Source organism: Phytophthora parasitica (genome assembly GCF_000247585.1).
Source record: "Phytophthora parasitica INRA-310 unplaced genomic scaffold supercont2.4, whole genome shotgun sequence".
In the NCBI taxonomy this organism is placed as follows: domain Eukaryota; phylum Oomycota; class Peronosporomycetes; order Peronosporales; family Peronosporaceae; genus Phytophthora; species Phytophthora nicotianae.
Window position 1 is genome coordinate 831,462 of NW_008648990.1, and position 11,582 is coordinate 843,043.

The window sequence follows — 11,582 nt, forward strand, 5'->3', positions numbered from 1 at the left end:
GGTCCAGGGAATCACAGGCCCGCTGACGTTGGTGTATTTCCGATACGCTATAGCATGTCGACATGGCAAACCCATCGAAGCTGCAAACTCGCAGTTGCATTTCCAGTCATCGGTTCGAAGAGCATGCGTTTTGAATATCCCACCGATTTTGACGACGCTCAATTCTTCAGGATCTTTCTCGAAGTTGTACATTGAGGCATTTTCCAACCCTAGTATGTATTGCCGCTCTATCTGGCGGGCCGCATAGTGCGTAGTGAAACGCAGGACAGTCGACATTTCTTCGTCGTAGTTTGAATTGCTGAACCGACCAATTCTAGTCAACCTGTATTCGTAATCGTTCTGCTTCCGCCGATCGAATGCTACCAACGCCTTGATACAATTGGCCATAGACATCAAACTGTCGATTCCTTCTTTCAGCTTGCCAAAGTAACTCTCCAATCTGTTGTTTGTGTGATTGTTGAAGTGGGGGAGTGTAGCTCGCAGATAATACACCCAACGGTCTGTGCATGAGTGCCAATTCTTCTCAAAATACTTGAAGAAACGATCGATACCACATCTTTCGCAAAAGCCCTTTAGAGATTCGTGTGCCTCTTTGTATTTGTGTTCACTGGAGGCGTATACCATCTTATGCACTGCAGCGTCTACTTGGCTTGCGTCGTCTGATGAGATCTTGCCGAACTCGGGCTTCGAGCGCATCTCCTTTAGATACTTAATAACATGAAAATGACGTAACAGGATCCGGGCCGCAGGAAAATTTGCCTCCAACACCCGTATCTCATTCAAATCCTTGTCGACGACTATCACTTGGAGCAAGTCGATGCGCGTAGGGTGAAATCGTTTGAAATGGTCGATGGCTCTCTCCATATGCCAATCTCCATTTGCCTCGATCAGAGACTGTTGAACTACTGCACCCTCGCCAAACTCGTTCATTCCCATGAACGTCAGTAGTTGGTAGTTATATCTATAATATAATAATGGAAAGAAACATGTATCAGTCCTGTTCAGATCCATGATCATTATAATTCACATTCCCCAGACGCACCGATTCGTCTTATGGCTGCAATCAATAGCAACACCTCGCTGAAACGCGCAAACACAAGCCGCATGTGTGCACTTGCAATCGATATCACTCCTGTCTCGCCACAGTCCGTATCGGCCACCGACAAAAGGTTCTCGGGGTCGACTGCGGCAAACAATGCGAGCTCCCTCGCTGTTTCCTCGTTGTCGTCTACGTTTGTCATGGATGAAGAATAGTCACGCACCAGATTGTCAACGTCCGCCTGCATGACGTTTTCGTCATGCTCTAAGAGGTAGTCGTAAATCCTAGATCGCTTGGCTCCAACCTCCAGCATACCCTGAACACGCGCACCTACCAGCGGGTGAAACACACCGCGCGACGACGGGTACGTCGCGAAAGCCGCGGGAGAGACTTGATGGTTGTGTAACCAGACACCATTCTTCACCTGAAGCTCTCCACGCGCCAAATTCCACTGTACCACGAATCTGAAGGGACATCTCGTCAGCCGGACGTGCTGACGTGGGCGGCTGCCCTCACTGCGCGACTTTCTCTTTTTCCAGCCGTGCGTACAGATGTACGTGCGCTGGTACGGGTCAAATTCAGTTGGGACCAGCTGATCCTCATCCACACCTCTCTTCGTCTTCTTTAGCCGCTTGTTCCTTTCTGCGCATGACATTGTCTCCTTCACGGGGATGACTTGTAGCGTACGTCGGCAGTAGTCGACGAAGTAGTTCTGCCAGGCTTCCCAGTTCGCGTGGTATTTGACTGCGGGGTCCACGGTCACACTCGCAGCGTCACTGGTGTTCTGGCTTCCAGCATCTTCACCATCACCATCCATTTCTGATGACCGCGCAGCCTCTGTATTTCGCTCATCTTCTACATCCATGTGCTCGCTCGCCTTTACATTCATGTTGCGGCCTCCGGGGTCCTCTGTCTGGCTGATTAGGCTTCCTCCAGGCTCTACAGCCTGTTTCGCGTCATCTCCAGCGCTCCTCCGGTCCTGCTCACCTCCAGACTCCGCAATAACTTGCTCGTTCGCGATCACAGAGCCTCCACCCAGAGGAGATTCGTCACGCATGTCTTCCTGCGCAGGCGCGTCGTCCGCGGCTCGTGGGACAGCGTCGACGGCGTCCCTCGACATCTGACCGGCAAGCGCCAGAAACAAATATGAAACCTCCCGAATTTATAATGATCGGAAATAGCAGAGTTTGAAAGTAAATTTATATTGCAATCCTGGACACATGCAGGATTGGAACGTGTACAATTCCATGTAAATAATCTTGGCCTCCAACGGTTCCGAAAATTTAATGGTTTTTTTCGTCTGAATGCCATCCGAGCCAATCAGCATGCGTCACGACGAGGTTTTGGAACTATGTTAAAAGCCAACCAAGCTTATTTTATTACGCCCTCCCCCTCACTACCCTAGTGTGTACAACGTACCACACTAAAATTACGTACCAAACACAGATATCGCGATCATATTTTCGTGTCTATTTTCGGACGCTGCTTTCCCGCCATCACTTATCCTAATTCCACCAGACGCTGACATGACGGTCAATGTAGGCGACACAGTGCTGGCTTACCATGGACTAATGATCTACGACGCTAAAGTGCAGAAGGTGGATAACGGTCAGGGTGTTCTGGAGACGCCTGGCGCTGGGGGTCGCCCCACAGACAACACGCAATACTACCTGCACTACCAGGGTTGGGCCAAGAAATGGGACGAATGGGTTCGTCACGACCGCGTGCTCGAAGACACGCCGGCCAATCGGACGCTGCAGAAGAAAGCCAAGGAGGACGTTGCTAAGGCTAAGAAGGAGAAGCGTCTTTCCAAGAAGAAGAAGATAAGCTCGGCCGGCGTCGACGCCCCCAGTTCTCGCAAGTCCCCGTTTAAACGCCTAAAGCGCAGCACGGAGGGCGAATACGAGGAGTTTCCAGGTCCCAATGACGCCTCAGCGGAGGACGGAACGACCGCCAAGCAAATCAACATCCAGATGCCCTTCTCGCTCAAGAAGCAGCTCGTAGAGGACTGGAAGAACGTGACCCACGCACCGCACAAACTCGTGCCGCTACCAAGGAAGCCTAATGTGAGTCAGATTATCCAGACGTACCTCGAATTTAAGAAGAGCAAAGTGCGCACGGGAGAGGCCAGCGAGGAGAAGGAGTACAAGAATATTGAAGGCATCATGCAGGGCGTGCAGTCGTACTTTGATCGTGCACTGAGCTCCATCCTACTCTACCGCATGGAGCGTCGTCAGTACCAGGAGCTCCGACAGAAACAGAGCGAGGAAGTCCCGCTTTCGCAGATTTACGGCGCTGAACACCTTATTCGGCTTTTCGGTGCGTGCGTAATATTGCTTGTGTTATTTAACGGGCTATCTTACGTTGGTGTGTCTGTTACAGTGAGATTGCCTGTGCTTTTGGCGAGCTCCAACATTTCTCCACGCGAGTTGAACCAGATCCAGGCGCGTCTCAACGATTTCCTCAAGTTCATTCAGAAGAACTCGGCGGCGTGGTTCGTCACGGAGTATGAGGCTGCCTCGGACAAATACGTCGAGCAGGCCACTGCTGCATCCTCCTAAAAATGACAAAAAGGGCACAAATTGCATGTTTAGTCATCTTCAATTTTCAAAAGTTGAATTTTCAGGTTACACAATGTAACCTGAAACTTACATTATCGTACTTACAGTGCTCGTTTGACATAGGTACCTCAATTAACCACTTTGAGGTTGAGCAGCTTCCCGCTAAAACGTCACTCATGTCGGTGACACACTGGACTTGGTCCATGCTGCTGTACGCCATCACTAGCTGGCAGGCCTGGACCTTGGCTGCGGTAATGCTCTACGTAGCCTTCCAGCTCCATTTCTTACCTGAAGGACTGGCACGAGTCGTGGCTCGCGTGTACTTCTACCCGACGTGGCCGCTGACGTACCTTTCGCGACGAAAAAACTACTGGACGTTGGTGGATTCTCATGTCTTGTTGGGGGCCGCGCCGATGTCCTTCATGCCTCATGTGGACGCTCTAGTGTCTCGTGGTGTCCGCGCAGTTGTCAACTTGTGCGACGAGTATGCTGGACCCGAGAAGCAGTACAGACGCCAACATATTCAACAGCTCCACCTCCCTACTGTGGACCACTCGGAGCCTTCTTTGGCAGCGCTGGAAGCGGCTGTGGCCTTCATTCGCACTCAAAAGCAGCGGGGAGTGAGGACCTACGTGCACTGCAAAGGAGGAACCGGACGCAGTGCTGCTGTGGCGCTGTGCTGGTTGGTTGCTAACCGGGGAATGACTCCGCTCGAGGCGCAAGACTACCTCAATGAGAAGCGCCATGTTCGAAAGTCACTCTACCTGCAGCCAAATGTGCTTGCGTTCTGCAACAAGATTCAGACGCCCAAGTCAAGCGACAAGCAGGAACGGTCAAAAGTATCGTCGGACGGAGAAGCAGACGAGTGAAGATCAGTTGGGACTCACTACTTTTAAGTACAATGACTACTTACACTACAGTAGACATAAGTTCATTCTAACGTGTATGGCATTGAGAACGATATCGCTGGGTGTTTTTCTGTCTTCTTGAAGCTGACGTCCTCTTTGGTGATGTCACCATTTCTATAGCGCACCGATAGTGTTCGGACCGCAGCGATCAGCTTCGTATCGAGTCAAGCACCTTTGCTACAAGATGGAGACAGCGACTCGTTGTTTAGCTGGTCAAGTTAAAGGTCTTGGCAGTGACGGATCGGGAAACTCGTAAGATTATTCCTAATGTCGTCCTTTCAACCACCGAGCAGGTCTTTTTGAATAATAAGTCATCGCATTCTGCTAGTTGAATGCTGCTGTGCTTTTCGACAGAACACTTAATTCTCGTAGAAGTTGCCAAACCTGTTGTACATGAGCTCTCGGTCGTACTTGGAGCGTGCGCTTTCGTCGGAAAGCACATTGTACGCGGCTGTCATCTCCTTGAACAAATCCGCGTGTGTGGACGTCTTCGCTTTATCTGCATAACAACCAAACGGTTACTGATCACTCCACCACAAACCCACCAGTAACAAATAACTTACCTGGATGATACACTAGAGCCAGCTTGCGATACGCCTTCTTGATCTGGTCGGTCGTTGCAGCCTTTTCAATCCCCAGAACGTCGTAGTGTGTGCGTCTTTGGGTCTTTGGCGCCATGAACGACGCCCGACTTCCACCAGACGATTGGTGTCTGCTGCTTCCGTAGCCATTGCTACTATTGTTACGTCGGAAATTCTCGAAGAAGTTGCTGTCAGTCCACGACGGTTCTTCCCAGCGGCGTTGGCGTCTCTGACGTTGTTCCCGCTCTGCGCGCTTCCTCGCCGCCTCTCGCTGTCTGGCTTCTTCTCGAGCTTTAGCGATCGCTGCCTTCGCCTCGTTCCGCTCACGTCGAACGTCCAGAGTGGCGTCAGCAGGCTTGTCGCGCGGTTGTTCGCGCAGATATCGATCAAAGTCCTTAACAGCTTCATGATACATTTCCAACGCTACATGACAGCGAGCTCTACGGAGCAGCGCACGCGGGTAGTTTGGCTTCCGTTGCAATGCTTCGTTACAGTCGAGGATCGCAGTGTGATACCGTTCCAGTCCCATCTGAGCTGCTGCACGATTGCAGTAAATAATCGCGCAGAACTCATGATGCTGTGGGTCGATCTGCACCGCCTCTGAGTAAAAGCGCACTGCTTCTTGGAATTCTCCTCGCTTGAACCGTTCATTGCCGTTGTGCTTGAGTTGCTTCATCTCTTGCCACTGTCGCTTCAATTGAATCACGTGAGAGCTGCAAGGTGCCACAGCTTCAAGAGCGTTAAGTATCCGCACTGCGCCTTCGACTTTATTCTGGTAATGCAGCGAAGATGCCCACAACAGTCCCAGGTCAATACCGAGAACTGTAATCTTCTCCACCGTTTGATCTTTCAGCGTCTTGACGCTCATTCCGTCTCTACCCACGGGTTTTGACGCTTTCCGTTGACTTGCTTGCTGCTTCTCGATAATAGAGTCACAAAACTCAACAACTTGATCGAAATCCCTGTCGTAAAACAGATCAAAACAGGCACATTAGCGTCCAGACAACTATAAGCATTAACTCAGTGCTTACTAGTACCTTTGGTGAAGTAGGATTCGGCCCTTCTGGACCTGCAGCTTCCGGCTACTTGGCGCGAGAATTAGAGCACTGTCGGTGTGTGCGAGGGCCTGTTTGAAGTCGCCGGAGTCAACATACCACTTGATTTCCCCTTGTAACGCCGTCAACTTCTTGATCGTCTCTTCCATCTTGGTAAGCGAAGCATGGTCTGTTTGATCACCTGTTCGAACGTGACCTCCCTGTCCTTCCATCAACTGCCTCGCAGTGTCCAGGTTCGCTTGAGCATGGGCAGTATCGCCCAGTAGCACTTGGATTCGACCCAAGCGCAGATACGCTCGTGCATAAGTTGCATCCACTTCAATCGACCGTCGACATTCTTGCTGAGCTTCAGTGATCTGCATCAGCATCATCAGAGATGCCGCTCGATTCGCGTGGAGCTTGGCCTTGTCAGTTCGGATCTCGGTCGAGTCCTCAATCGCGCCATGATACAGAAGCGAGTCGAGGACCTCGATACTCTGGCGGTAATACTCTGCAGCCTCTTGGTATTTCCTAGAGCAGTGAGCCACACCACCAAAACGCTTGAGCTCCTCCCAGTCACGCTCATCTTCGCTATCCATCTCAGCGTCACCCTCGACATGGTTGCTCGTTGTGGGCGGAGCTGATCGCGCACGGTCCCCACGAGCTCCAACGTTACGAAGTGCTGCACGAAGGATACGACGTGATCCAGCGAAAGCAGGACGAGCTGTCCGTTCAGCAGCTTTGACTGGTTGAGATGATTCATTTGACTGACTTGGATTTTGATCGCTGCTTTTGTTCTGCTGTGTCTGGAAAGCGGCAAAAGGGTTAGTACTTGCAGTCGGAGCTTCACTTTTCTTAGCGGTAGGTCTCACAGCATCAGCTGATACAAACGGCGATGACGTCGAGTGGCTCTGGAAAGTAGGCGTCACAAACGGATCTGCAGGAGGACTGCGTCCATGACGCCGAAGACGAGCATTCTTGCGGCTGCGTCTCTGGTGCATACCGAACGGAGATGGTGTAGTTGGAGACGAGGAAGCAAGCCCAGGCGATGGTTCTGGCTCAGTTGCACCAAGCTTGGCATCCTTTCTTGGACTGTTCTTGTTTGTGAACATTCCGCTTTTCCTGGGGCGGACTCGTGAATTCTTTTTTGTGTTTGAGCTACCAATCTGGAAGCCATCAAACGTCAAAGTTGAACCACTGCCATGTAATCCGGTAAAAGGAGACGCGGTTGCTTCTGTCTGCGAGTTGGTCGTGGCTTCCCCAAATTGAAATGGGTGGCGTGAAGTACCGTTACCAAACAAAATCTGTTCGCTCGTGTCAGTGTTTGCCGTCGTCGAGCTGCTGGTCGAGCCAAAACTGCCAGTCCGGAATGGAGAGGAACCAGGTGTCTGAAACGGGTTAGCTTGTGCGCTCCCAAATACGTACGACGCGCCAGTATTGCTTGTGGATGACTGCTTCGACGGCATCGCTGAGGTCGTCTCGCTTGTTTGTGTATGTGACATAGTCCCGAATATGCTCGATGCATTTGGTCGATCGCGAGTGGCTGTTGCAGCTTGAAAAGACGACGATCCAAACGTAGGAATTGATGACGAGACACCGAAAGGCGACGAGTTCGTGCCGCTTTTTGGCTGAGGCACAAAAGCTGATCCTGCGCTTGATTTTTTCTTCCGTCGATCAGAATGCCGCTGTTGCGAGCTTGGTCCAGCTACGCCAGTCGTGAAGATCGCAGAAGCAGCACTGGGTTCCTTATTGGGGCCGAACCTTCCAGCCGAAGCGCCACCAATGGGAGCACTTGATCCCCATGAAGATCCTGTTGCTGTAGTTGAAGGCGACCCAGACGCGCGAACAGATTCGCTGCTGTTTTGTCGTGACAAGGTAAACGGGTTTCGATTCTTGTACCCTTGTCCAAACAGAAACTCCCCATTCGGCGTTCGATTCGCAGGCTTAACTTGTGGACCTGGACTCTTCATATGAGTGTCGATTCCATTATCCACGATCTTTATCGGTGGTGGTGCCTTCGAAGAGAATTTGTCTGCACCGTGACCAGCAAAGTTATAGGGTTTCGGAGGCTTTCCGCTTTGCCCAATAGTAAATCCACCATCAACCGGCACAAAAGGTGTGCTAGCAGAATGCCGTGGACTAGGACTGCGCATGTGCGTATCGTCATTAAACGTAGTCGATCCTGTCTTTCCAAATGTAAAACTCGGTGTCTTGGGCACTGGAATCTCCACCGTCGGGAAGCTAAACGCTGGCTCTGGTTTATCTTCAGAAACTTTATCCTGTTTCTCAACCGAACTATCCATCGAAAAATCTGCACTCGTATTGCTCTGTGCAGTATTCATATTCTTGTCCTCAGTAAACAACGTCGAGAACCTCGGCGACACTCCCGTGGGGCGGTGCTGAGTTGCAGACGCTCGTCTCCTCGCTGGCTTCTTGTCCGCCACTCCAGGCTCAAAACCCGCGTGGAAACTCCACTGTCCTGCGTCCACGTCGAACAAATTGGCCTTCTTTGTACCCTCAGCCTCCGTCTGCTGCTCCTCTCCCTCTTCATCTGCTTCTCCATCTTCCTCTGTCTCCACATTGCGTCGCTTGAACGGATTGTCGTCGAAAGCCGCTTTAAGGTCCTTCCACGCATAGAAAACTCCGTTGTTCTTGTCCTGTTGGGTCAAGTCAATGACCTCATCCTCCTCTGTCCCGTCCAAAGTGTCCATCTTGGAATCCGACTGCTGCACGTCCATCTCGTTGTCTGGATCCAAGTCGTCTGTGTCCACGGAGCTCGTGACAGAGCCTGCATCACCCAACGACGTCTCGGACGGCGCGTAGTCTTCGTCCTCGTCCTCGTCGCTCTCTGGAGACTGCATGGGGCACGAGAACGAGTCCGTGGGGCTCGAAGGGACCTCTCCATAGGAAGACCACTGGCTACCTTCGTCGGACTGCACGTCGCGCTCGTCGTCTGAGCTCTCTGGGTACTCTACGAGCCGCACCATGACGACGGCGCTTGGGCGCGGAAGCTCGAGCCGTTATGAGTGAATGTAGTTGGACGGAAGGGTTGATTGACAGTGACTACCTGGTTTTAGTGACGTCAATGTTGCGAGTAGCAAAAATAAAAGCTGCAGTTTGCAACATAGGTTCGTACATAGAGGGAGTTTTTCATCATTTACAAACACTTTTTTGATTTGGGTATGTATTGGTTCATCTATGAGCGCTTGGCCTTCTTGCTGCCCTTAGAGGACGAAGATGCCCGCCGCTTGGTGGGTTTGCTACTTTCTGCCGTCTCGTCATCGCTGTCGAGCGCGTCTCCAGCCTGTTTCCACGCCACGTCCTCCGCTGCTTCGACGTCTGCGTCTCCCGTTTGCCGCACTCGTCCTACCTCAGTGCCGTGCTGGTTGTCCCAGTCCTTGAGCTTGGCGCCCATCATAAAGTCGTCCTGTACCACAGACCACGAGCTCTTGGCCGCAGGTTTCTCTGTGGTTTTCTGCTGTGAGGCCTTGAGCAGACCCAGAAAGTTGTCCTTGGACATTTCCTTGACCTTCTTGTCGTTCTTGTCCTCCTTCTTGCTACCCTGGTGCTGGTGCTTCTCAATCGCGTTAAACAGAGCCACCACTGCATCAAATAACGCGTCAGAACCTCAACGATAGACAATTCATCTCTGCACTCCTCACCTCCTTTCGTCGCAATCATACGCAGTTTGCGGTCCTGCACGGCCGTCGTGTGGTCAGGCACCGCCATGTCCTTCTGATCGCGCTCACGCTTCTCCGCAGCACTCAATCGCGCCGTCTTGGTCTCCTTTTTATCGCTCTGGATTTCACGCATACGCGCCGTCGTGCGCTTGGCTAAGATCGGCTGCGCGTCCTCCGCCACATTCTGGCCAAGAATCTTGCTCATGGCGTCTCCGAAGCCCACGGCGTCGTGGGTCTCGTCTTCCTCGTCATCGGAGCTTTGTGGTTCCACGTCCTCCTCCTCATTGCTCTGCTCCTCTTCGCTGGCAGGCGCATTGTCGGATGAAGCGTCTTGCGGCTTCTCGGCCTGGAGCGGCTCCTGCGCGGCCTTGCTCGACTCTAGCACCTCCGCCATGGTCTGCTACTAGTTGAATGTCAAGCACAATAACCAACCGATTCATGATGTGGTGTACATAATTGATGTAAAAGTGATGTTTCTTTGAAGTTGCAGTTATAGTTACTGTAGCCTACGCAGCGCGATAGCGTTTGTCTCCAATTTTCACTCGCATCGACAGGCCCATTGACTTAATCCTTGCCGGTGCATGTATACTCCCCATAGTCATTTTGGAGGACTTGGGAGGGCCCTTCGTATCAATATCACTCACATCATCTGCCATAGTCCGAAGACGCTCATGGAATCGCTCCTCTTCTGCAAACTTACGGAGCACATCAATAGCATCCGACAACTTCATTCGCTCTGATGGCTCGAATGCACATAATCTCTGCACCAACCACCATTGCGCGTCATTCTTAAAAGCTTTCGGACGAGGTGAGAATCTCTTTCGAGTCACGTGGAACTTGACTATCGGGTCTGGTACACGCTGCCCCCAAGGCACATCACTAGTCACCGTCTCCACCACGCACATACCGAATGAATACACATCGGACTGCGCATTGGTAGCCACAGGCTTTTCCTTACGGATCACCTCGGGCGCTTTCCAGCGGATTGCACCAACTGTTTCTTCGTCCCCGCTCGCCTCTGACGCCAAGAAACTTAAGCCATAGTCCGTTAGCATGGCACGCCGTCCTTACTCACTAGAATCTGGTTACATTTCAGATCACTATGCACAATGTGTCTTGCATGTAAGTAGTGTAGACCGAGAGCAGCGTGGAGCAACTTCCGCCATACCAACGATCGCCCTAGTTCTCTTGTATGGTCAAGTAACTTGCCATTCATGGCCTCCTCGCACGCAAAGAAATACGTCGAGCCTTCGTCACAAGCACCGAAGAACGTTCGGGTGTCTTGCTTTCTGCCAGATACGAGCTTCTCGGTGGAACGTGCGGTTTTCTTTCTTGGTAGCGACCTTGACGGTCTTGACAACGACTCGCATGCTGAGGGATAGACTATTTCCTGGGTCGTATAAAGATCTGTTCGTGAGTTTGGTCGCGTCATTTTGACGACGCAAACATCAGATCCGATCAGCAATAGGTTGATCACAAAGTGTCCTGCAATCTAAACTTTGAGGTGGACGTGTTACCACTTTTGAATGTTTTATTATTACTTTGGGTTGTTTTATCATCATGTTTGAGTCGTTTATCATCGGTTTTAGATAGATTATCATTGATGTTATACTGAATATCACCGAATTTGGATACAGATACGTAGTATTAAAAGGGTACATGTATTTAAGCATGAGGGAGTCCCGGTAGATTATCTACTGGGTCGTATACGGGTCTGCTCGGCTTACGGGTCGTGCATTGTAACGGGTCGTCATTTTAATAGATCGTAATTGCGGGTCG

At 51.4% G+C, this 11,582-nt stretch overlaps 6 protein-coding genes across 10 annotated transcripts in view; 2 read left to right on the plus strand and 4 right to left on the minus strand.

Moving 5' to 3' along the window:
* PPTG_03223 (hypothetical protein) overlaps positions 1 to 2,159 on the minus strand; it is a gene marked incomplete at both ends in the record, with an annotated part of 4,721 nt that extends 2,562 nt beyond the window's left edge. Inside the window, 2 exons of the mRNA XM_008895900.1 lie at positions 28 to 961; positions 1,039 to 2,159. Coding sequence (XP_008894148.1) covers positions 28 to 961; positions 1,039 to 2,159 — 2,055 coding nt within the window. The remainder of the gene's footprint in view (positions 1 to 27; positions 962 to 1,038) is intronic.
* Positions 2,160 to 2,510: 351 nt separating this feature from the next.
* Positions 2,511 to 3,724, plus strand: PPTG_03224 (hypothetical protein). Its single transcript, XM_008895901.1, has 2 exons — positions 2,511 to 3,358; positions 3,422 to 3,724. Exons 1-2 carry the CDS (start codon positions 2,566 to 2,568, stop codon positions 3,598 to 3,600), a joined length of 972 nt encoding a protein of 323 aa, XP_008894149.1. The 5' UTR covers positions 2,511 to 2,565; the 3' UTR covers positions 3,601 to 3,724.
* Positions 3,712 to 4,563, plus strand: PPTG_03225 (hypothetical protein). Its single transcript, XM_008895902.1, has one exon. It carries the CDS (start codon positions 3,777 to 3,779, stop codon positions 4,467 to 4,469), a length of 693 nt encoding a protein of 230 aa, XP_008894150.1. The 5' UTR covers positions 3,712 to 3,776; the 3' UTR covers positions 4,470 to 4,563.
* On the minus strand, positions 4,463 to 9,208 carry PPTG_03226 (hypothetical protein). 5 transcript variants are annotated; one of them, XM_008895907.1, is made up of 4 exons: positions 6,996 to 9,208; positions 6,127 to 6,929; positions 5,072 to 6,037; positions 4,463 to 5,007 (listed from the first exon to the last, which is right to left on the minus strand). In XM_008895907.1, exons 1-3 carry the CDS (start codon positions 9,108 to 9,110, stop codon positions 6,031 to 6,033), a joined length of 2,925 nt encoding a protein of 974 aa, XP_008894155.1. In that variant the 5' UTR covers positions 9,111 to 9,208; the 3' UTR covers positions 4,463 to 5,007; positions 5,072 to 6,030. The 5 variants fall into 5 exon arrangements, with proteins under 5 accessions (XP_008894155.1, XP_008894152.1, XP_008894154.1 ...); XM_008895904.1 differs by having other exon boundaries at positions 5,072 to 6,051; XM_008895906.1 differs by having other exon boundaries at positions 6,127 to 9,208.
* A 55-nt stretch (positions 9,209 to 9,263) lies between these two features.
* Positions 9,264 to 10,217, minus strand: PPTG_03227 (hypothetical protein). Its single transcript, XM_008895908.1, has 2 exons — positions 9,786 to 10,217; positions 9,264 to 9,726 (listed from the first exon to the last, which is right to left on the minus strand). Exons 1-2 carry the CDS (start codon positions 10,195 to 10,197, stop codon positions 9,320 to 9,322), a joined length of 819 nt encoding a protein of 272 aa, XP_008894156.1. The 5' UTR covers positions 10,198 to 10,217; the 3' UTR covers positions 9,264 to 9,319.
* Positions 10,218 to 10,309: 92 nt separating this feature from the next.
* PPTG_03228 (hypothetical protein) lies at positions 10,310 to 10,858 on the minus strand (the record flags this gene model as incomplete). The annotated part of the gene is made up of 1 exon (XM_008895909.1): positions 10,310 to 10,858. The coding sequence occupies one exon, from the start codon at positions 10,856 to 10,858 to the stop codon at positions 10,310 to 10,312; it is 549 nt and encodes a 182-aa protein (XP_008894157.1).
* Between the last annotated feature and the right edge of the window lie 724 nt (positions 10,859 to 11,582).

Excerpts from the sequence above, each read along its gene's own strand:
- PPTG_03224 (XM_008895901.1), top strand. The coding sequence starts at position 2,566 with ATGACGGTCAATGTAGGCGACACAGTGCTGGCTTACCATGGACTAATG. Across the intron at positions 3,359-3,421 it reads ACACCTTATTCGGCTTTTCG|TGAGATTGCCTGTGCTTTTG; the intron begins GTGCGTGCGTAA and ends TGTCTGTTACAG.
- PPTG_03225 (XM_008895902.1), top strand. The coding sequence starts at position 3,777 with ATGTCGGTGACACACTGGACTTGGTCCATGCTGCTGTACGCCATCACT.
- PPTG_03226 (XM_008895903.1), bottom strand. The coding sequence starts at position 9,110 with ATGGTGCGGCTCGTAGAGTACCCAGAGAGCTCAGACGACGAGCGCGAC. Across the intron at positions 6,052-6,126 it reads CGAATCCTACTTCACCAAAG|GGATTTCGATCAAGTTGTTG; the intron begins GTACTAGTAAGC and ends GTTTTACGACAG. Across the intron at positions 5,008-5,071 it reads GGCTCTAGTGTATCATCCAG|ATAAAGCGAAGACGTCCACA; the intron begins GTAAGTTATTTG and ends GTTGTTATGCAG.
- PPTG_03227 (XM_008895908.1), bottom strand. The coding sequence starts at position 10,197 with ATGGCGGAGGTGCTAGAGTCGAGCAAGGCCGCGCAGGAGCCGCTCCAG. Across the intron at positions 9,727-9,785 it reads TATGATTGCGACGAAAGGAG|TGGTGGCTCTGTTTAACGCG; the intron begins GTGAGGAGTGCA and ends TATTTGATGCAG.